This window comes from Thunnus maccoyii, chromosome 9 (assembly GCF_910596095.1).
Source record: "Thunnus maccoyii chromosome 9, fThuMac1.1, whole genome shotgun sequence".
Lineage (NCBI taxonomy): Eukaryota > Metazoa > Chordata > Actinopteri > Scombriformes > Scombridae > Thunnus > Thunnus maccoyii.
The window spans coordinates 19,985,727-20,009,462 of NC_056541.1; the positions used below are offsets into that span (position 1 = coordinate 19,985,727).

The following is a 23,736-nucleotide window of genomic DNA, read 5'->3' on the forward strand; positions in this document are numbered from 1 at the left end:
ATCTATCTATCTATCTATCTATCTATCTATCTATCTATCTATCAAAAGTAAAGGATATGAATATTTCTTCCACCACTGTTGAATAGTGCTTGTCTGCACAACAGGAATGAAATAATGAATTTACTCTGACCTTCAAATGTTAGTCTTCAGCATTCAAGTTAAAGGGAAACAGGCCCTGGATAAATGTATAGACCCAGCAAACAACAGGAATATTTAGCTGATGATTAGGAACAGAACTGGTTTTCTAAATTAAGTTTATTCTGCACTTACTCTCATCGTCAAGCCTCTGTTTATTTCCTGAAATGCAAAAATTTAAAAGATGTGAGTGATTGAGCAGTCAAGCTTATTACCAGTAAAAGCTCTGACTTTCACTTCCGCTTGCACACACACACACACACACACACACACACACACACACACACACACACACACACACATACACACACAGTGGTTTCCACACTTGGGTAGACAGGTAACAAACATTTAGACATCCATAATTAAAAGTCAACAGTGTGCTGCAAACAGATATTGAGAGGAAGTCTGTGTTTATGCTAATGCCTTGTCAGACAGAGAGGCCAGCGACTCTCTGACACCATCTATTAATAATGAGACAAGATCGCAGAAATGCACCAAGTATGAACCAAACAATGCTGCCTCTGGCAAACAATGAAGCCTGACAGGAGGCTGAGTGAGTGCTATGAAATCGGGCTGCATGTGCACGCAGTCTTTGGAGGGAACGGAGTGTATGAATGGATTTGTTTGTTTATTGATGTTTGTGTTTTGTGTTTGTCTCACAGCAGTGGTCTTGTCTGGCCTGTTTGCAAACACGCTTGTACACAAATGGCGACAAGCCTCCAGGAACGTTGGGGCAACAGGGAGAGAGAGAGAGAGAGAGAGAGAGAGAAGCCTGCCAGGGGATGCTGAGGCACATGGGACCTCCACAAAAGGCAAACTAAAGCATACTGTTTATGATTTCTGAGCAATACAGTATGTGTCACTTAAATAAGTTTGACTAATTTCAAATGTATTTTTATTAAGTCATTCTAGGCGGGACATTTGTTAATCTTTAATAAAATGGTTATCAGCCTGGGGGTCAGGACCGTTCAAGGGAATCAAGACAAATTTGGGGTCATCAGATATGTCTAGTCACACAAGGTTATGTGTATTGTGGATTTTATCAAAAGAAAATACCGCTACAAAACCTGATATTTTACAAGATTAAATTATATACTGAGGTTTGTATACTTTTAGGCCATTTAGACAGCAGAATTGTATGTCTGATAACTGTCAATGAGGCTTTTGTGAATTGGAGCAGTAAGTCAAAAAATGGTAATTGTGAGAACTTGGACTCATGATCTGAGTTGGGTTTTTTTTTAAACCTAGCTATGGCTGTAGAACCAGGCACAATAATGACCTAACAGTGTTCCTTTAGTCAAAACTGGGGGACCGCGAGGGCCCACAGCCAGTCTGTACAGTGAGCAAACACGCAGAGCGAAGTCCTGCTGGTAGTGATATCATTATGCTGCATGTCCTGTCCGGACAAGGGGACCGGAGTGAGGTCAGGGGGTATGGGGTGTAATCTCTTGATTGAATAGGCTTGTGTGTGTCTTCCAGTCTTTTGCTGGTTGTGTTTCTTTGTGTGTATGTGTGTGTGTGTGTGTGTGTGTGTGTGTGTGTGGAGGATTAGCGTGCCTCTCCAGTCCTCTGGCTGTAATCAGACGGGACACTGGCTCCATGACGGCCCACAACCCCCACCACCACCCACTGCGGGAGCGCCTCTATCCCTTTCACCCTGTCATGTGTGTTTGGCTGCCAGTCTTGGGACCATGGCGATATGTTAGGAGTTAAAACAATTAATCTTGCTCACATCACAGTGTCCTTTTTTAAAAAAAAAATTAGAAAGAGAGAGTGACAGGAAAATCAGGGGGATAAATATCTTCAGTTGGACCCAAACATGGGACATCATTGCCAGACTGTTAGGCCAACAGGATACCCTACAACTAATTTTTTGCGATGTTTGCATGTTCGTTTCTCGCAGTGAGATCAGCTGTCTTTAAAAGTGGCACTGAGCTCTTGATCTGGTCTAAAAGTGAGAGTCCAGCATGAGAGGGAAAGATAAGGCAGCTCCATCAGGCTGAGGGTTCGGGGGGCCCTCAGATAAACAGCCAGCACTGATCAGGTTAGTCTGAGCCCTCTGACCCTGGACTGGCCTGTCTGCTGTTAGTTTGACCCTTAACCTCTCCCTTTGTCTTTCAGACGTAACATGCAGGACAACCCAAGCACACACCCCACCCTACACACCCACACACCCACCCACCCACACACACACACACACACACACACACACACACACACACACACACACATACTCTTACTTGGCCTCTTATCCTTGACAGCCCTTATGCTCATATTAAGATCTACTTCAGTGATTTCAGGGCTGTTTCAGCCATAAACTCTCATTTAGGGGGAAATTAGCTTTGGTCTGAGTCTTGTTACTATACCGTGCTTAACAGCATTAGCCCATTCTTGTGGCTTTTAAATAACAGCAAGGATGGATAGTACCATTCAAATAAACCTTCCCTGCCATCCTACTTTGTTGCACCATATGTGATGGCCAAGCATTCATTGTCTAACATTATTGTACTGCCATTGTGCTGTCCTCTTAGTCCCATACAGTGCTTCTAATTACAGATACTTATGGCTCACAAATATATTAACAAATGTTGGTTTTATCCATTCATCAACCCATTTTGGAACGAGTCCCTCTTCACTTTCCAAATCCACTTGGTCTTATCAGGCTCTTAAAACAGCAAACACTCACCTGGACAAGCTTTGTTAATATGTTTTGTAAAGTTTCAGGAAAGCCATTGAAGAAAAAAAGCCCCTGCAGACTCAGATTTTGAAACATGAAAACTGCATGTGTCCGAGTGTGCAGAAGCTCTCTCTCTATTCTCCAGTGTATCGGCTGTTTTAGTAGCGCTATGCCAGTCAGGAAGGACTAAGCTGTCCCCCTTTACTGCCACAGAGATGGAGCACCATCAGCCCAATAGAGACGAACCATAATCAGCTTTTACCAATTACACTCCATCTCAGGCCACTTATTCCACACAAAATGACATCACTAATGCTGGACATCACACAAGTGCCTCTCAGTGTCCTGCAAGAGACTCCAAATACACATTTATGTATTCAAACCAATAGTTCAGACTGTAATTAAATGAGCATCAAATAGGTCTTTTAAAAAAGCTTATTTTGCAAAAGAAATGGTTCTGCGTAGCCGGGCAGTAGATTTAACATACAGTATAGCCTTTTGTCCGAGAGAACAACCTCAGCAACCCTCACAACATGAAAATTCAGGTCTGCAGGCTAAATGAGTGACATTTAAAAATGTCAGTCTTTCTTTCTCTCTTGTGTAAATGTGAAGTCTCAACTGTGCACATAACAAAAAAAAAACAGTAGCCTAGGTGTCTGTTCTCTGTGCCTGTTATAAACCATCACGCAATTTGGAAAGGATGAGAAAAGGAGAATATGCAGAAGGCAGGAGGAGGGTGAGTGGTGTGTGTGTGTGTGTGTGTGTGTGTGTGTCAGGGAGATAACGATAAGCACCACTTAAGCTCTTTGATCACGAAGGTTCATCAATCTACTGTCCAACCAGTGTGTCTGAGAAAGTCCTCCACTGATGGATTAGGGTCCTTTACATACACACATACACACTCACTGTGTTTAATATTACTTTACCCAAAGCTTTATTTTCCCAACTAACTCTCAGCCATACAGAGGTCATCACCGAACTCCGTTACTGTACAAGCAAGTATGAAGTGATGCAATTCATCTTTCAGAGCTGGAGGCCCCTTGAGACCTCGCTCTAACCCCCCCTCCCCTCCTCGTCCTGGCTAGAGTTTGTCTGGAGACAAAGGGTTAAGGAGGAACAGACCCTCTGAAGAGTTGCCTGCTTAACCTCCGACCTCACGGTGTGTGAGAGAGAGGGAGAGAAAGGAAGAAAGAGAAAAAAGAGAAGGGGAGAGAGAGGGGCAGACTTCTAACAGTGTAATTAAATGTAAATACACTGGATTAGAAGTTAAATGATTTAACAACCTTTGCAAATAAATTACATTACGTTCGCTTTTCTATCAGTGTGGGTGTGTTGTAAACTCTGAGCAGGTGTAACTTTGCTGTGAGAGACACAGAACCATATTGGGAGGGAGGAGGTCAGGCGTGTGTATGTGTGTCCAGGGGAATGGCGGTTTGGTTTGGAGGAAAAGGGGGGGGCGACCACCAATAACACACCCCCACCTTTCTTTGTCCCATATCCCGGCAGACCCCTCCCTTCTCTGGGCAGCAGGTTGTCAGTGAGGGGGTCCAGCTGGTGGAGACTGGAGATGCCAAACAAGCTGTCAGAGATAAGAAGAGGCGGACGAGGTATGCGTAGCACCCCAGCACCCACACCACTCTGGAGGGGGTTTGTTGCTGAGTGGATGACTTGGGTGGGTTACAGACACAGAGGTAGCAGCCTAATACACGCGGTTACACTTTAAACAATACTCTACAGTGTTGTATGGGATTGCTGGACGCTTTCTGTTTGGGAAAGGTCGCAGACTTCCACGGTCATCAGGTCCTTCATATTGATACATGCATTGAAACTGATAAACTGCACTGCACTTAAAAGAGTTTCCACTCCCGAGGTGCTGAGCGTACTTTAAATAACCCTCTGGGAATGTTAATAGTTCGTATGTGCCGTGTTCGTTGTCTAATCACAAAGAACACAACAACCAACTGACTTACGCAAAAATTCTCTAAAATTTATTCCATTTCTGTATATAAATCTGTCTTTATTTCCATAGAACAGAAAATTTAGTTTTGTTTACCACAACTATTTATCACCACTTGGAAATGGAGGATGAATCAAACCTTCAAAGAGAAACAAATATCTCTGAACAATACCGTCTTGTCTCACAAGTTTACAACAAACTAATCTTTACAAATCTAGAGTAATAAATACTATTAGCAAGAACAATGCTATAAAACACAAACATTTTCCCAAAAGAGAGAGCTCTTTACGTCTCACTGTCACACACACACGCGCGCACACACACACACACACACACAAATCAAATACATATTAAGGAATGATGAGGATCTGCTCTCTGCATTCTGACAGACTGTTAGAGCAACTTCTCACATGTTACTGCATTTAAAACACCTGGGCAAAAATATAACAAAACTGCTTCATTACAAAAAAATAAACCAAAATCTCAGTTTGCCTCTATTTTGCAAAAAAAGTCACAATTGTCTCTTTACATTTAATGAAAGGAGGAAAATAATGCTACCCAAATCCGAAGGGAAATGTACTCAATCCAATCTAGTCAAAGCAATTAATGGAGTAATGATGTGTGGATATGACAAGGACCAATGTAAATTCAAAATAAAGACACTAACACAGTTTTTTACGATTGCTTTCACGCTAAAATGAAAAATAACACACAGTTAGTGAAACCTGACACACAAGGAGCAAAACCTCAGCCCAGATCTGCACAACATTTTCAGCCTCACACTTTTTGCAAAACACTAAACACACTTCTCTACGTTAGACACAGAAATCTAACATGAGGTCACTTCTTGCCTTTCAAAATACCACACCTATGAACCAATCGATCAAGCATGGCGGTCAGGTGTACAGAGACGTGCTTAGTGGTAAACTCACCAATCAGATGAAAGCACTACAAAAAAAGCAACAGGTGAGAGTGCCTGTCTTCAACAAAAAATGGAAGGCAATGTTGCAGTACGAGGACGAGGAAGAGGGAGAGTGAGGATGTAAATGGGGAGCCCGCGGAGGAAGAGGGAGGGGTAGGGAGAGGAAGAGGAAGAGGTAGACCTAGAGGAGGACGAAGAAGAGGAGGACCAAATTTATCAGATGACATTCGAGCAACATTGGTCAACCATGTTGTGTGTAGTGTTTTGACAAAATGAGCCCACTTTTAAAAAAATGCGCTTAAGCAATCGTAAAAAACTGCAACATTATCACATTTACAGCACTGTATTTCTTTGCTGAGCAATCCTCACATGTCAGGGAGCAATGATGGACTCATGAATAATTCAGAAACAAACAAAAAATGGGCCAACGCATGCACACATAAACCACGTTGAACTCCAGCTCTGACTGGTCAGCTGGGGATAACAGAGAGGCACATGCTCATTTGTCGGCTCTCAGTCAATGGAGTGAGCTGATTGGTCGGCTGGGGGTGACTAAGAGGACAGCGGTGACAGCTGTGTGACGCTGATGTTGTGCATTTACCCAGAATGCAGTGGAAACAGTGTTTACAGGTCTTTCAGCCTGTAGTGTGGTCTAAACAAACTGTTTATCTCTATGGTGCAGCGCCTGCAGCTACTTCTGCCTGTCTCATTGGAAATTAACTCATAGCTTTCTTGAGCTGAGCTGACACAGGCTTTACATACCAACACACACACACACACACACACACACACACACACACACAGACAGCTCATGCCTTTTCTCCTTCACTGAGACTGAGCATGGAGCTCTGCTTTGCTCCACTAAAGAGAATAAAAAAGGTCTCCCTCAGGCTCCGCTGAGAGCTGAGATTATTTTGGTCAGTAAGTGTTGTTGCCTGTCTGACAGTGGGTCACAATTTACATCCTTCACAATGTAGAGAGTGGGAGTCATTGAGAGAAAAAACAGCCTGGTTGTGTTCACGGTTTGGCCTTAACGGGGCTCACAGTGCAAACATTTGGATGACACCAGTCTTTGTGTTACGGAAAGACAATTAAGTACGTTGATGGTCATTGTGCTGCTCGGAAAGAATCACTTCTTCTCTTTTTTCTTTTTTCTTTTTTTTTCTGGAGCTTCATGAAGTTTGTTTGTCCGAGTCCACTCTTTAACAACCCACTGCTCCATCCAGCACAGGGGAGAAACATGACAAACAGATGAGGCCTCTTTACACAGCACAAAATCACACTTTTCACAATTATGTTACAAAGGTAATATCATATTTAGTCCGTATGCAGTGCAGCATCTTTCAGAAAAGCTGAAAGAAGGGTCGTTGAATTTGAGACGAGGAATCTCTGTCCACTGATCAGTCTTTCAGGTATGCCCTCTGGTTCAGTTAGGAGGCTGCGCTCCACTCGGGGACCCCGCATCTGATGTGTGTGTGCGTCTCTAGTGTGTGGTAGAGAGGAGGAGACAGGTTGGGGGTGTAGCGAGGATACTCTCTGAGAGGTGGGCTGAGCTGCCTGCTGTGAATGTTTTGGGAGCTCTGAGCTGGAGGTCTGGAGCTCTGGCTCTGGTAGGGGTCGTGAGCGATGGGCTCTCCCAGCGGTGGAGAGCTCTGGTGGACTATAGCACTGAGCCGGGAGCCCTGAGGGCTAGAGCTGTAGGGAGGATGAGGGGTATAGGGTGGGTAGGGTTCCATGGGGGTCATGGCAGAGGGGAGCGGGCAGGTGTATGACCAGGATGCACAGTTTAGTTCATCCAGTCTGGGCTCTGAGCCAGCAAACATGCACGCCTGACGCTGTCCCATGTCTGAGCTGTAGGGGGAGTCAGTGAGACCCAGGGCTGGGTTGTTGGATAGACTGGGTGGTGGAGGAGGAGGGTAGGAGGAGGGGTGATAGTAAGACTCGCCCTCACTTGGTGAGCCACAAGTGAAGGGTTTCTTGTAAGGGTGCTGGCGGTTTCCTGGAGAACAGTTTTCCTCCACTACAGAGACACAGAGAGAAAATATTGTGGTGATTTCCATTCAACGTTATGACAAGTGAGAACTGGGAAAGTTTCTGCTTCCTATTTAGACAAGTTCACATAGCTGAGCTGAGAACAAAATGTACACATGAAAGTAGGTTGCATTTGTTTTGCTGCTTTTAGACAATCTATTACATTAACTAAGGTAAAAACATGAAGATCTAAAGTGCAGTTTATTCATAATGTTTGCCAGAAGAGCTTAATGGACTATACTGATTGTTAAGCATGTTTAATCCGATTATCCACTAGAGCTGCGTATCCAATCTTTATACTGTTTGGTACAAAGTTTCCACTGCGCAACATATCAAACTATCAAGTACCTAAAGTTGGCATTGATTGTCTGGCCAGTTCCAAAGTCTTGTTTACTTATTCTTTGATTAGATAGTACTTTAAATCATAATTTAGCCAGTTTTAGGCAGTTCCTGAAAAGTTATAGCTGCTTGTATTTAGGCAACATTTAACATTTGAGAATTTTGGCTGTTTCTGTTAAATAAAAAAGAGGATTTGTAGACAAAAAAATATTCCCAAAATCAAGGTATTAAAGACAGAGTGTGCTCAAGACTCAACCTATAAGAATAAAAAAAAGTTATCAAAGTAGAAAAAGGCAGCACACCATGTACTGAAAGTGTGTTTGATTGCTTATTGCATTAGATTTACTAATTCACACTTATTTTTTCGGTAAAAAGCAGCTGAAAATGTGTGCAGCTATATTGTAGAAAAAGGGAGCACCCAATAAAAAAAATGTGCAAGAGAGCTGCTCTGAATGTGTTAAATTTATTCTAAAACAGGGATAGAGAGCAGTAATAATAAATAATATCTGACCATTCAACAACAAACAAAAAGCCGATAGGGAGTCGAGGTTGTGTGGTCACTGAACTTGGGCTCCAGCTCGCTAACTCAATGAGTATTTCTATTCCAGCCTCATTTCAATGATTTATTTTCTGAGCTTCGACAAACCGACTGAACTTTGTTGAGCTCTCCCTCACCAGCAGGCTGCAGAAGTAGCTGCACTGTAGTGTTTTTTTTTTCTCTGTTGATTAATGCGTCTGAATAAACTCATGAAGGTTGTGTAAATGACCACAGAAAAATGAATGATTCATGATTCATTTAAATGCAGCCTTTGAAAAATCAGAAGCTAATTGCACACAGTTTGAAAAAACTTTGTCACAGCACAAATTAATGCAAATCTGTAAAGTTGATTTTCTACTTCCCAACCAGCCATTTGTTTCTATTTATTTTGCTGTAAACAACGAATTTGAGAGACTTAAAGCGTGAATTACATCAAAATGATTTTTTTTTGTTACAAACAGTAATTACATGCCCATCATTATCTTTGAGGTAACATTTTAATGCAAATGACTAAAGTCACGTAATTTTCCCAAGCTGTTATTGCTTTGTCGTTGCTGTTGTTTTGGTTCATAAAATATAAATATTATAGCAACGTCACACAACCACAAGTTGGAAAAGTCATAGATAGAGTGGTTTGAGTGCAGTAACATGATATTTTCTTTGCAGTTAACAACATAAATGTAGAGTTATGGGTGTGATAAGTCACAACAGAATGATTTATAAAGTGTGCACATTAATTTCCAATATAAGTATTACAATTATTTAATCAATATTAAAATAAATAAATTGGCTATATCTGCACTCCTGTGTCAGGGCCATTTTTATTTCATAGCGTGAGAGCTGAGACTGTATTTCTCTTCCACACAGCTTCCTCCTACCTTTCCTCTTGGTGCAGTGGTAGACCTGCGGCGGCTGGCTGTGCTGCAGGTGAGGATGAGGCAGGGTGTAGTGGGCTGGAGGAGCGCTCAGCAGCTCCTGAGGACTGCTGCTGCTGTTCAAGCCGTTCTCACAGCTGTAGGGGGACGCGGCGGCTTCGGGGGAGCACCGCAGACCCTGAACCTCCCCACTGAAGGGACTCCCAGCGGAGCAAGTTCTTTGACGGACGGTGCTGCGAGGTACCACAGGGTAGTCCTTACTGGAACAGAAACAGAAAGGCCATGTGATATTACGGCCTCAGGTGTGCTGCTCATATCTGCCTACAGCTATTTTTCTGTTAGATTCAATTCTGCCTGGTTGTATTGTTTATGCTCCTGTTTTTTTCCCCCCCTTTTTCTTTCAAGTCTACTTAGCCGCTCTCCATCCTTTCAGCTCTGATCTCTCTCTGTACACACTGCCCTCTCGGTGAACTCTGTGGTATGTAGGGGACAGCGGGCCACATCTCCCTGATTCTTGCTGAGATCATGACACACACAAGCAGACACATGCACGCACACACACAGTCGGTGCTGCAGTGAGATAATTTGCCCGCTCTAAAAATAAACATCCATCCATGTGTCACTTCAGATAGGCTCTTCTCCTCTCCTCTCTTCTCCTCTCCACCAACCACAGCAGCACAATAACACAGGGGTGCTGCATTTCACCCGTTCTCCCTTCTCTCTGCCCTGCCCACATTTCTACCTCCCCTCAGTAACAGCCTCTCCCATTGGCTTGCTAAAATCTCTAAACTGCCTGACACAACAGCACTTGAATGGAGATTAGTTCAGCACACAAATAGACACCATGTAGGGCCTTCAGCTGATCAGCAGTGACAGTCTGATAGACCAGCAGCAATGTGATATCATGCATCTATCAATGCAGCACAGGAACTGATGCTCGGTTGGGTTGTGTTTGTGCTGCATGTTCAGGGCGAAGTAACCTTCAGGTGACAATGGCTCACATGTCTTTATACCACTTGGCTCAGCTTAAACACACACGCACACACTCACGTCTTAGACCATATGTACCCCATCATAACAGCCCTGCCCACAGGGGGAGAGAGACAAGAAAGAAGAGTACAATTTGTTTCTTATGAATGGTCACACACACACACACACACACACACAGAGACTCACCCTTGTAGCTTGGCCATGCGGTGCAGCTCATTGTCGTCGCTGCCTCTGAAGCCTTTTGCAAAAGGATTATTCTCAATCTTCAACTGAGTAATCTGAGGATGAAACATAGAAAAGCTTTAAGTCAAACACAAGTATTACACCAAAGCACATTCACAGGCCGCAACAAAACACTGTTTCATGCAACTACAGGCACAAAGGCATTTTCAGTTTTTTAGCTGTTCTTTTCATTGACTGAAAGTCAATAGTTTACTATTAGTCAGAGGCCCTGCAGATGTTAAAAGCCGCCTCGTTGAAGCTCTGGACGGCCAACATTCCTCAGCAGCTGACATTTCTAACGGAGCGGACAGTGTTCTCGCCAGCTGACACAGAATAAACTGTTTACCCAAACAGTCGCCAGGTTTAAGGATTTCAGGCCAAAGCTTTTAGAGGTCCAAAAGCTGGAAGCTTTGATGTTAAGTCTTCAAACTTTTCTCGGTGATGTCATGGAGGGAAACCTTCACGTTTTGACGGATTTCATTTGGTTAAAGACGGTGTCCGTCAAACAGCAGGCAAGTGGACTAGAGATCTGACACGAGTTCAGGTCTAAACAAACTTTGAAGTGTCTGATAATACTGATAGCCTCCAACAAACACCTGGTTCAGTGATTCTAATACAGGAATATTACAATTAGCATAAAGGTGTGACACAGCATTTGTTGTATTATGATGGAACTATAACGTCTATGTCTTTTTTACACAATAACTAAATATAATATGAGTGTAAAAGCTCAGATTTACAATCATTTGTAATATTCTGAAAAACTAATTCAATGCTCACTTTATACTCCTGACTTTTCTTACTACTATTACTACTACAAATTAAAATAATTTAGTATTAAAATTTAAAATATATGTATTCATTATTACACACACACATGCACATATATATATATTAATATATGTATAATTAGATGTAAAAACCATTACATTTACCTACTATTATCATTAACAAATACTATACTGTATATAAGCTACATTATATTTGATGCATATATCTACTATTATACATAAAAATGAAAGCTTCTTGACAGACTGAATACTTTCCATCTAATCTACACCTACTATCATAGACCTAGACATAGACCTCTATGTTCTCAAGTGAGCAAATTTCCAAAGAAGTATATAGCACTGAAAAATGAAGAAATAAAACAATTGCAAAACTTTGCTCGCTCACTTATATAATTAATGATTTGTTACGAGAAATGTGATCAATTTGTGGGTTTTTCATGAAAACTCAATCAGCAGGGCGGCTTAAAAGCTTCAGCAATCTGTCTTTCTAGTACGCCAAGGAAACTGGAACAGCCAAGATCAAGGGAAAGAAACAGGTCATTACAGACCAACGCTCACACATGCTCTCTCTCACACACACGCACACACGCATATACGCACACACGCATATACGCACACACACAGGCAGGATAATTTATTTTTGGACATGTTTACAAATATAGATGCAGGACACATAAACAAAGAAGATGCAAATTGACTTTCTGGATATAAAATACAGACAGTAATACAAACAAAGAAGAAGAGTGTGTGTCTGTATGTTTCTCTCTCTCTCTCTCTCTCTCTCTCTCTCTATGTGTATGTGTGTGTGTGTGTGTGTAGTCTGACTGTGGACTATAACCAAAAGCAAACCTTCATACATTTATCTAAATGGTCACAAAGCTGACAGAAGAACAGATTTGATTTTCACACATGAGACTTTGAGATTTCATTTCCATAATTATTCAAATGTTCAAAGACCTTTTTATTTTACTGTAATTTGTCTCATCCTTGAAAGAGATGTGGGTGGCGCTCTACTAACAGTTTTAAGTGTTTCGGTGTGTGTCCTGCCTGCTGTACCTTGTGGTTCTGGTAGGACGTCACCGCGATGAAGGCAGTCTCAGAGAAGACGTGGGTGCAGAAAGCTGTGTTTTTTGAGCCGAAGCCGTTGTTCTCGTCCGCCTTGACAATATGGAGACGAGGCTGGTATTTGTGCATGGAGTTGAGTATTATCTGTGCGGCGGGGGGGGAGAGAGATTGAGAAGGTGAGGCTGACAGACCTGTCATGTTTCCACCAGCAGATGGGACCTGGACTGCGCTGGAGGCCAGGTGGAGGGTATAAACCCAACTAAAGTCAGACTTCCATGCACATTTCTAGGCTGACAGGAATTTTTACAACAGAGATTTGTACTGTACATGTTAGCAGGATCAAACTGATGTAGGTCAAGAAGTAAAACAAATTAATAATTGATTTTTGTTTATATAGCCTCCACGGCTGTAGCCAAGGTTTCTAAAAATACTGGTGTCATGAGTCATGCATGAATATTTAATAAAGGTTCTTGTAAGAAGGATTTATTTCTTAGTTTAGTTAGAAAAATTACCGAAAAAATGACTCATTGATGACTTATTTTCCAGACACATGTTTACACCAAGGTGTTATTTTTATGCACATGTTAGCATAAATTCATGTATAAAACCAAATCTACCACCTGAAAACAAAGTGATTAATGAAGTAAAGTCAATTTTTATTTGTATAGCCCAATATTTCAAAATTAATAATTTGCCTCACATGGATTTTCAGTCTGTAGAGACAATAAACATCATTATACTCTTGATTCAAATAAGGAAAAAACTCCCTTTAACAGGAAAAAAACCTCTCCCAGGATGGACAGATATGGAATAGATGATGTGTATACATATTAGACCAATAACACAAAAATACAGAAATAAAGCATGAAAAACAGAGAGTTAGACATGGATTAGAATATATTATAGCTGCACTGTTAATTTAATTCTATTAATAAATGGCATCAGTGACTCTTTCAACCACAACTAAATAATATACATAGACACCAAAGGATCTGACATATGAGGCCTAAATGTCAAAATATAATTCAGTGCAATCACTGATGATTCAAATTGAAAGTTACACATTGAAATGTGTATAAAGTTTAATATAATATATATAACTCAGAGTTATTTTTTATTTATTAAAAGGGCTGTAACACTACTGTAAAAGCTGTACATTTGGCTCGGGGACAGAATTGTCATAACTTTGTGCATTCAGAGCAGCCTGCCTGCAACTATTTCCCACGACACTGACAACTCCACGCACGCCCTTTTATAGGCGCGCACGCGGGCGCGAGCACGTTTGTTTATCCGGGAGGGGGGGGGGGGGGGGGGGGGGGGCTCGGTTTAATGCAGAGACGTGTCCGCCGGTGACATGCATTAGCTAATGCACTTCAGAGTCACTGAAATCATTACCTCTAATTTCAGGATTATGTTTTTGTGTTTGTTTTGTGAAACAATACGCGCTGCTGTTACTGTACAGCTGTTTGGGTAATTGTGGTCTTGAATGAGTCCTTGGTCTGATGTGGAGTCTCAAGTGTGGCCACATGATGATGATTTGTGCTGCTGTTGTGATGTCTGCTGAGTTATATTCAGGAGAGTGAGCTACATGTGCTGCCAGCTGAGCGCAGGACTGAATGGCTGTCTGCCTATCTGGACCTGTGACTTTACTTTGTGTAATCACTCTTCTTAAATTAAAAACATCACTCAGGGCTGTTTATTTAAAATACACACAATGTGCAGCTATATGATACGACCAACAGACCAGTTTCATGGGGAGGTGTGTGATATGTGTCACTTGCATGGACGTATTGTCTTTTAAACGGCATTTTTATTTTCTATAACTAAAAATAATGTATTCAATAAATTCCAAACGCTCAGATTCATAATTAATTTCAAGCCAAAACAGGCCATGAACACATTTTCTTATTCTCTGTATGAAAACATAAACACGCCACATCATCAAAAGGCTGTTAAGAAGCAGGACTCACATGTCCAAAGGGGTCCAGGTGGTTGTTGGTGAGTTTGAGCTTCTGAAAGGAGACGAGCTGGCGGCTCCAATGCGCCCCGGTGGCGGGAGAGTCCGGATGGACGTAGAGCCTCCCGGGCATCGCGGGCTCTGCCTTCCCCGTTATCGACCTATAACGGAAAACGGTGAGACATTGACAATCAGTGGGTCACAGTGGTTTGTCTGGCGGCGCAGGAGGCCTGTGCTGCCGCCGCCGGCTGCAGAAGACCTATCTGGTGCTTTAATTAGACAAAATGCACCGTGTTTGTAGGCCTACTGAAGTTTACACAGACAGCCACATCTGGACACTGCATGGCTCAGTCTAACCAAATTAACCCCTCCGATATGAAGCTGCTGTTGTTTTGAGCAGGAGAGATGTTGTGAGATATCAACAAAGTCCACGAATGTCCAAAAAATGTTTACATTCAAACATCTAATATTTGGGCTTTTGGGCCATTTTTTCCCCCGTCTTCGCCAGTAGCTTAAGTGCAGACAAAAGGACTACATGATGTGGTGCATTAATATTTAATCAAAGTGTTAAAAGGCTACAGGTGTGAGTTTTTTAAATGCCGAAAATAACTAGTGTGGATTGTAATCTTATAATAACTGATATAGTCATAAGTTTTCAACTCCAAAAGGCTTTTAATGAATATTGATGAAATGTTGTAAAGTTGCATGTAGGCTGGCCTGCGTTTTGAGTCTGAAATGAGCAAAGGTCAAATGGCGTGACCTGGAAAAAAAAAAAGTTAAAATAATATAAAATGACATGATACACTCGATGAGAGGAGCAATCAAAAACATAGAAACTTTATCTCTTTAAAAACGCCTTCAGGCTATCACCACTGCGCTCTGATCTGGGACTTTGTGTCACAGTCAGTTCCTCCACTGAGCTCTTGAACATTGTAATGGGCTCCAGACACTGTGATGCTCCGAAGAGGCAGAGCAACATTGATGGAGAGTCGGTGGTCTACTCGGATTTTTTCCCCTCTCAGTTGAATGGGAGACTTTTTAATCCGGTCTATGCCGTCTGTCCGCCCGGTGAACCCTTCATACTCCGATTTAACCGGCGGGCAGACACAAGGGGGGGAAACACGGGGAACTAGGCCATCCCAGTCTGCAAGAAGGACCCGACCTTTACACGGTGCAGAGGCGGGAATGGAGCGCAGCATAAACTTACAACTACCCAGATTTATATTTAGAGGGTTTTTTTAGGCGGATGTATAAAATTAATTATGGCCTACATATCAACAGAGCAAGAGGGATCAAGATGGCAGCTAAATGTGTGAGGATGTGGAAAAATAATGCAGTAAAAAAAGAGTCTATTTATGGCTGTGTATGCATATCATTATATTCACCATTCATTGCCTGAACCAAGATGATAAAGTTAGAATTTAACAATCAATATATTATGTTAAATCTGACCTACTGTGCAGACTCCAACACATTATTATATAGATTTATATTTGGTTGCATTACCCTATCAGACGGTTTTTTTGCAGTAGTCTCCTAAGTTTGATTATAAATATAAAGCAATTATAAATATACGAACCATTTGTTGTCTGCAAATTTATAGCGGTGATCATCCCCCGGAACTATGTCCATGAGCAGTATGTATTTGGTTTTTGGGTTCAGTCCTGTGACCTTCACCTTGTAACTGGGGAACATCCTCCTACAGGGAACACAATCAGGGAGGGAAATATCAATATTCCCTGAAAGATTTAAATGATAAGATACATGCAAGATAATAAAATGTAGACCATAGTGCATAGTGCATTCCTCTGAGATAAAACACTCCCCTGAGGCCTGACTGCACATACACACACACACACACTGCGCCTGTTTGGCTCAGAAATACTGATGCAAGCAGACCTACGATTAATAAAAAACATTCTCGTGCAACTCCGCACGTTTTAATGATGTGCGGTTATGGCTTAATAAAAACATGAGGAGTGAAAATATACCTGGAAAGTCTATCTTATCTGCAAAATCTATTTTATTTAGTCAACAGTGGATTATTTGATCTTCCTACCTTCCAGCTTTGGTGATGATCATTTCAGTTCCCACTTCATCAAACTTCGTCCAAAGTTCCCTGTCATGAAGGAAAACTTTGATTCCTTCCATCCCCTGCAGCAAAATATAAACACTGCGGATGAAGAAGAAGTCCTTCTGTTGCCTAACGCACTTATATGTTTTTTAAAAAAAATACATTTAATATGATTTGCATATTTAAAATAATGATTATGTGGTTTATATATGGTAAATAAAACTATCCATATTTATTAAACAGTGAGGTGAATATTTCGTCTGCAGCTCTACAGTCAGAGATGCATCAATACATTCTTTGTAATGTAATTTCTGAAGTATAAAAACTGCAGAAACTGTTGAACTCAGTCATCAGTAATGTAATAATTACATTATTTGACAGACAGTCTCTTTCTACCTGCTGACTGGACGCTGTCTGCGGAGAAACTGGAGAGTTTAAAGCGTAGCTTTGATTTTCCTGTTTGGTCTCTTTTGGGGAATCCATGCAGTCCGAGTCCGGACGCTCTGCAAGGCCGAACTGGTCCCCTCCGTTTGCCATGTCCCACTGACACACACACACACACACACACACACACACACACACACACACACACACACACAAAGAGTGGGAGGTTGTCATTGAACATGTCATATAAAAGGCCTGACGAAATGAATTGAAGCATGTTTGTTTACAGGCAAATAAAGCTTAGTTTCGACTAAACTCATATCTATGATAAAGAAAAAAATATTTAATATTAAATTCATGCAATGAACAGAAACAAATGTCGATGTTTTATTTATTAAAAAAAAAGACCAAAACAAAAAACAAAAAAAAAAAAAAAAAAACACAAACTTGTTGAAAACTTCATATCTGGTGAAGAACTGTCGTGTTTTGAGATGAAATTTGTGTTGGAAAAAACAAATAATTTCTGCAAAAATAACAACAATAACAACATGTTACACTGCATTACAGTGACTTACAATGACTTACATTGTAACTGATCCAATAACCTAATTACAGGCTTGAACTTGAAAGCAGATTAAACGTTAATGAATTTGAACTCTCACATTGTTTTAGGATTTGTCACTTGGTCATGCGTGCATATTCACGTAATATAGTTCAGACTTTATTATAGCTTCAGTGGTCAAGTTAATGTTCATATTTCAGCTTTAATGCATGATAACTGCAGCTTTAAATTCCGCAACTGTGTTAGAAACTGAATTGTATGTTAAAATAGCACCCTGTTTAAAAACGGAAGTAACTCTAAACTATTACTGACATCAAATAAGCTACCCACAGCCTGTATCTGGCATGTGAGTGTGTGTGTGTGTGTGAGAGAGAGAGAGAGAGAGAGAGAGTGTGTGTGTGTGTGTGTGTGTTTTGGATGGTCTCTCTAAGGGCCTTTACCTCAAACGCTCTGCTCTGCTCTCCCTGCAGAAAACATGCTCATCCTACTCCTGCGCGCTCTGCAGGCTCCTCGCGTATTTTTTGTGAAGTTGCTTTAAATTCCTATTGTTATTATTATTATTGCTATTATTATTATTGTTATTATTATTATTATTAGTTTCCAAAAATCCAACAGTCCAAATGTTTCGGTATCGGCTCCTCAAAAATCCACCGTGTTCCCTGTGCAGCTCTGATATATCAGCGGGTTGTTCAGAGCTCCGCTGTCCGTCTCTCTGCGGCTCCTCCGCTCCGCTGCCTCCCGTCTGCAGCGGAGGCCTGAGATCCGTTTAAAGCGGCGATATAATTTCTTCCTCGTTTACGTCGCTCCGCTCCGTATCGCCCTCACGGACTCGGTGCCAACCCTGATCTGAACCCCCGCTCATCTGCTCCTTCATTAGCCTACAAATGGAGTCAAGTCCGCCTCGGATCTAGTGCCCTCCCCCTTGCTGCCTCCCCTGCGCTCCCATAGGTCCGCACGGTGCATCGGTATCTGCAGCTCAAAATCATAGCCGTGACACTGGCCAATCATACACACACACACACACACACACACACACACACACACACACACACACACACACACACACACACACACACACACAAAGCATTAGCCTATTATTAATATTATTATAATTTCAATCTCTGTCTATTTGTCTCTGCAGCATTAATCCTGGTTCTTGGTTCAACTGCTGGTTGACCATTTCACCTCAAAATCATCTGGATAATCCAACTGTTTTGATTTAACAGCGAAACCTGTTGTTTTTTTAAGCAAACAATATTTTAAATTAACATTGAATAAACTGTTTGACCACTGATGTGTGAGGAAGACGACTGTAGGTCAAATTAGGATGAGAAGGAGAAAGAGAAACATTGTTTTGCGCGGATTTTGCGGAACATCTCCAATCGCACATACTGAGCGAGGATGGCAAACAGGCGGATGACAGAATTTATTTCTACTGCTGTCCTATAAAGCAGTGAAATTTTAATAGCAGGCTATCAATTCATAGAAGTGTCCTTTACGCAAATGTAACGTAGCGACACTAACAAACTAGAACATGAGGCGGATTTGGTTTGTGCTTTTTTCCTAAAAGCACGATACAAACCCACAGGCCTAATCTCATACGAGATACACTCATACATGATCTGATAGTAGATTATAGATTCAGGCGCAGGTGGCAGCAGCGGGTTCACGCCAGCGCGCATCACTTTGACTGGATTACTGTAGATCCTGATAACCGGAGGCATCCGGAGTTGAGAGTTGAAGGGGTGAGTGAGAGGTCAACATGCAGGATCCCTCCGTTACCCGCTTTTACCGAGCCGTGCCTTCTCAACGTTAGGCTTCTTTATTCAGGATGACCACAATGAGTTCAGACTGTGTTTGGAGAGATTTACGCATTAGTGGCCTTTCTCTGTGTAATGTGAGTCTAAAGTGTCCGAGCTGTTGACTATATTTCTATTATAACGGCTTCTGTAAAGACACATGGCGGGTGTAGATGGTCTGAAATAGCTGAAAATACTGTAGCACATAGATTATTGATATGTTGAATATGATTATAGATAAAAAACGAAGTAGCAACTGTATTAAATATGAAATATGAAAATATGTACAATATTAAACATCCTAAGTTATTATAAAAAGCCATTAAATGAGTCGATCAGAGCACATGGACATGTTCACGTTTTGCTGTCAGTTTTCCCAAAATTACCTTAAATATCTTTGGTTCTTATTCATTATATCTGTTTACAGATGAGTTTTGGGTCAGTACAGAGTTTAATGATTTGAGTTAGAGCGAGTTAAACGAAAGCAAACAGACTCTGCAGGTCGAAATACTTTGTTAAATATTAGCCATTTTTTATATGAAGAAAGACTTCTTTGCATAAAAACCCGTAGCCTAATTATAGAAAAAGCTGCCTGAAGAAAAAGCACCACCAGCAGGCTTAATTACCTTAAAGTGCTCAAAAGTAACTTTTACCAAATACTCTAAAATGTTCTTTAAGAGTAGTTATTAATTATTAATTTACTAGCCTACATAATTCATCTCTAACGAGCAGAGCAAACACACTTAAACTCGCCACAGTAGATATTTTATATCATTCAGAAATAAGTAAAATATAATTACATTTATTAGGATTTATGTAAAAACAAAATATTATTTATTAAAATATCAGTGACCACGTTGCCTCCTCTCGTGACTCTTCAGTCAAAATTAGGTGTATTTAGCCTTTATGACGCTGCAGTCCGTTAATTGACGTTATTATATAAAATAAAGTTAAAGAGACATTTTAATTGTATGTTCCTGAGAAATATTTCAATGCAGTATCATTAAATACAATATTTACATTTTTTTAAGTTGTATCCATCACCTTCATTGCATGTTTTCATTAAACAACCGAAAATAAACAATCAGTCTAATTAGTTTTTGACTTCTTTGTTCTGTCGTTGTTTAAACACGCAAAAAAGTTTAAATCTAGGAATCAAAACCGAAAAATAACTGATCAATTTTATGGACTAATCTCTGTTATTTGTTTTGATTTAGAACTTTATGTTTGTTGCCCACTTGATCATTGACATATTTGCGCAAATGATATAATTTCCTCATTTGTGCTCAAAAACAACAAAATACACTGAAAACAGAAGCTTTTTTTTTCTTCTTTTTTTTAAAAAAGTAATTATTCAGATATTCTGTCAGCCGTTCAGTACAGAGGAAAAACATCTGTGTTTATATTTTAAAAAATATATTGAAATTAAAATATATAATAAACTTCCTTAACTGTATTGTAAATTAATTTCTTAATATGCCAGAAACGTTATTTAACTGTTTCATTACGTCATATTTAATTTCTTAACTCAACTTTATTCAAATAACATCCTTCACACAAACATGCAGCTCAAAGTGCTTCAAACAGCAAGATTAGAAAAAACATAAACAAAAATAAATAAAAGCAAAATAGACAACAATAAATAACATTTTGTAAGACTTAAAATTACAACAGTAAAACAATTAAGTTTAAAAAACAGAATAAAAGTCAATAAAGCAAACACCAGGGATAAAATGATATTAAAAAAAACAATGATTAAAACTTAAAAGCTACAACATGACTCCAAATTCAAATTTCCTTGAATATATTTGAAAAATCTCCCTTTTTTCTGTCTTTCTAACTCCAAACTTTTAGACTAACACACACTTTCAAGCTGCAAACTACAGTCAGTGATCAGGATCTAATCACCCAAATCTTAAGATACTGAATGTAGGCTAATTTTCAAACTGCTTTTTCTAGACTGAAACTCTTCACATGCTCGCGGCCCTCAGTTGTCTGGCCTGTGAGGAAGAAGAGAAGTGAGAGGCGAAGCTTTCAATAATACCTGAAATGAGGTGGTGCTGGTGGCGGCTGGACGGCTCATTATTGTCCCATCCTGGCTTCAGCTGACTGGATCCTCTGTTCTCTGTCTGGAGGAAGTGGTGAAGGGGTCCCAGACCTCCTGCACTCAGCAGGTCTGTCTCACACACCTTCAGCTCGGCCAGAGCGAGTGTGTGTGCGTGTGTGTGTGCGTGTGTGTGTGTCTGTGTGTGTGTGTGTGTGGCGTTAGAGGGCAAGGTCAACCCATTTCTCTGCAAACAATCACATCACACAGGGCAAAATACATTCCAACCCTCCCCTCCGCCTCCAGTTTGTAAGGTGGTCTGATGTGGGAACAGCAGAGGGTGGGGGTCTGGCAGCGGTCCAGACGGGGCCTCCAAGTCCAGATGAAGGAAAACCTGCTCCACATTAATATGACTTCATATTACACATGTTACACGCACACATGACTCTGCTCTCCACAGGCTTAGTTAAATGTTTTGCTCCTCTTTAAAGAAAAATCTCACTCGCTGCAAACGAGATGAGATCACTTAGTGGTTCGGTGGCACATGACGAGGTTTACATATGAGACATATTAGAGGTAGGAGACCTCTTAAAAACTCAACACAAATAACATTATCCTGTCATTTTGAAATTGAAAGGAGTTATCAGCTTCATCAATGTTCTTTCCAACATTCAACACACTGATCAAATGTTTGCAGTTGACTTATTAACAGCATTTCCAGAAATCCTCCTTTTGCAGAAGTGACTCAGTCACAATAATGAGATCATAGCTCTTAAAGGATAGATTCACATTTTTTCAAGTCTGTCCTAAAACAGCAGTCAGGTGTGTTAAAATGTATGTAAAAGTTTACTTGAAGCCAAAATGAAGCCTCAGTCGTCCAAATTAGTCAAATCAAGTTGACATTTTTCAAAGTTACTTTCTTTTTGTTGTCGAATTCCTTCTTTGTTATGATCCCTCCACTGCAGCTGAACAGGAAAACACTGTCCGTCGAGACACAAAGAGAGATTTTTTTTTTATTAAAAAGACTGTAACTGTGGAAGATATTTGCTTTATTTGACTGACTCAGATGGCTGAAGACTCATATTATCTTCAGGTAAACTTTTAAATGCATTTTTGCTCAAAAGGAGGACTGTGGATTTAAAAGTTCTGCAGAATTTCCCCCCAAAACTGTTTCATCTGCATGTGCCTCGAACATCAGAATTTTTCCCTCCTTACTCACCTCATTATGGAGAGAAATAAATGTTTCTGCATTTGTCATTAATCTTCTGTAAAGAAGCTGTCTGATCATCATGATACATCAAACATCCTCTCAAGCTAATGAGGCTGTTAATTAGTCTAATCACTGCTTTAATTAGCAAATGATTCATTCAGTGCAACAATACATGTTTTTACAAAACGTCACATTAATATGAAACATCACATTCACTTATATTGTGAGCACGTTTGGAGGAGATCTTCCAATCAGCAGTATGAACAGGAGGAATGATTACAGCAAACACCTGACTGTTGTTAATTGTAAAGACTTTATAAATTATATAACCTCTTAACTAACTAACTAACTTGTACCTAATCCTCTTGTTTTTTTTGCTCACTAAGTGTAAATGTTCTGTAATTTTGGCCTGATACAGTAATGTCTTGAACCCCTAAATGTTATTACTGTTGGGATTTTTATTTATGAGGTGACATAATATAGATGTAGATACACAAAACTGCAGTGTTTTTCATTGTTTAGCAGCTGACTGATGAGATGTTTTATTATTGTCATGCTTTGATATTGTGATTGAAGTCAAATGTCTTTATTGTTTCATTTGGTTTTGAAGTGAGTGTCTGTAAGAGGAAGACTATTTTGCACCTTCAGCTGCATGCATGGCCCTCATATAATGTCTCCACACAATAAACAGTGCGGTGAATGAAGTGTGGAGTCTTGCAGCTCCCTCTAGTGGGTTTCTTCTGCAAACAGGGAAACAACAGATGAGCAGCGGAGAGCAAAGAAATCAATGTGACAAAGTCCAAAAGAAACAAACAGAACACACTCTACGTCACTCTCTTCATCATACACACAAAACAGTCCTTCACCAATCCAGTGTACAAGCAACAAAACACAACCATCTGGCTATAGAGCTCCAGGAGAGTAAAATCACCAGAGTGTAATGACATCAGAAACATGCAGAGACACACACAGAGAGAGAGAGAGCAGTCTGCTTGTGGGGTCATTCATGTGGGAACATTAACATTTAGGGGAGCAGTGTGTCTGTCTGCCCTCAGAGATGCCCGTCACTCACAGGCGTCAAACTGAAGTGTGACGTGACCTTTATGTTTGCACAGACACACACAGACAAGAAATTAAACCTTGAAGGCTTGTAGTGTTTTTGCC

General features: G+C 40.6%; 1 protein-coding gene and 1 long non-coding RNA gene across 5 annotated transcripts in view; one reads left to right on the top strand and one right to left on the bottom strand.

Moving 5' to 3' along the window:
* LOC121903499 overlaps positions 1 to 22,375 on the top strand; it is a 30,634-nt gene extending 8,259 nt beyond the window's left edge. Inside the window, exons 2-4 of one of the 3 annotated variants that reach the window (XR_006098061.1) lie at positions 4,319 to 4,419; positions 9,467 to 9,526; positions 21,278 to 22,375. This is a non-coding gene — a long non-coding RNA (uncharacterized LOC121903499). Of the gene's footprint in view, positions 1 to 1,588; positions 2,180 to 4,318; positions 4,420 to 9,466; positions 9,554 to 21,277 lie in introns of those variants that run through there. The other 2 variants (XR_006098062.1, XR_006098060.1) reach the window with 2 other exon arrangements.
* Positions 4,809 to 18,240, bottom strand: LOC121903496 (T-box transcription factor TBX5-A-like). Of its 2 annotated transcripts, XM_042420583.1 has the most exons (9): positions 17,960 to 18,240; positions 16,970 to 17,116; positions 16,559 to 16,653; positions 16,079 to 16,198; positions 14,513 to 14,660; positions 12,534 to 12,686; positions 10,651 to 10,742; positions 9,478 to 9,734; positions 4,809 to 7,711 (listed from the first exon to the last, which is right to left on the bottom strand). In XM_042420583.1, the coding sequence occupies exons 2-9, from the start codon at positions 17,108 to 17,110 to the stop codon at positions 7,122 to 7,124; spliced, it is 1,596 nt and encodes a 531-aa protein (XP_042276517.1). In that variant the 5' UTR covers positions 17,111 to 17,116; positions 17,960 to 18,240; the 3' UTR covers positions 4,809 to 7,121. The 2 variants fall into 2 exon arrangements, with proteins under 2 accessions (XP_042276517.1, XP_042276518.1); XM_042420584.1 differs by lacking the exon at positions 17,960 to 18,240 and having other exon boundaries at positions 16,559 to 16,672; positions 16,970 to 17,049.
* Positions 22,376 to 23,736: the final 1,361 nt, after the last annotated feature.

Coding starts and splice junctions, on each gene's coding strand:
- LOC121903496 (XM_042420583.1), bottom strand. CDS start 17,110: ATGGCAAACGGAGGGGACCAGTTCGGCCTTGCAGAGCGTCCGGACTCG. Junction 16,654..16,969: donor AGACAGCGTCCAGTCAGCAG/GTAGAAAGAGAC, acceptor ATTTTGCTGCAG/GGGATGGAAGGAATCAAAGT. Junction 9,735..10,650: donor CGCATGGCCAAGCTACAAGG/GTGAGTCTCTGT, acceptor TTTCTGTTCCAG/TAAGGACTACCCTGTGGTAC.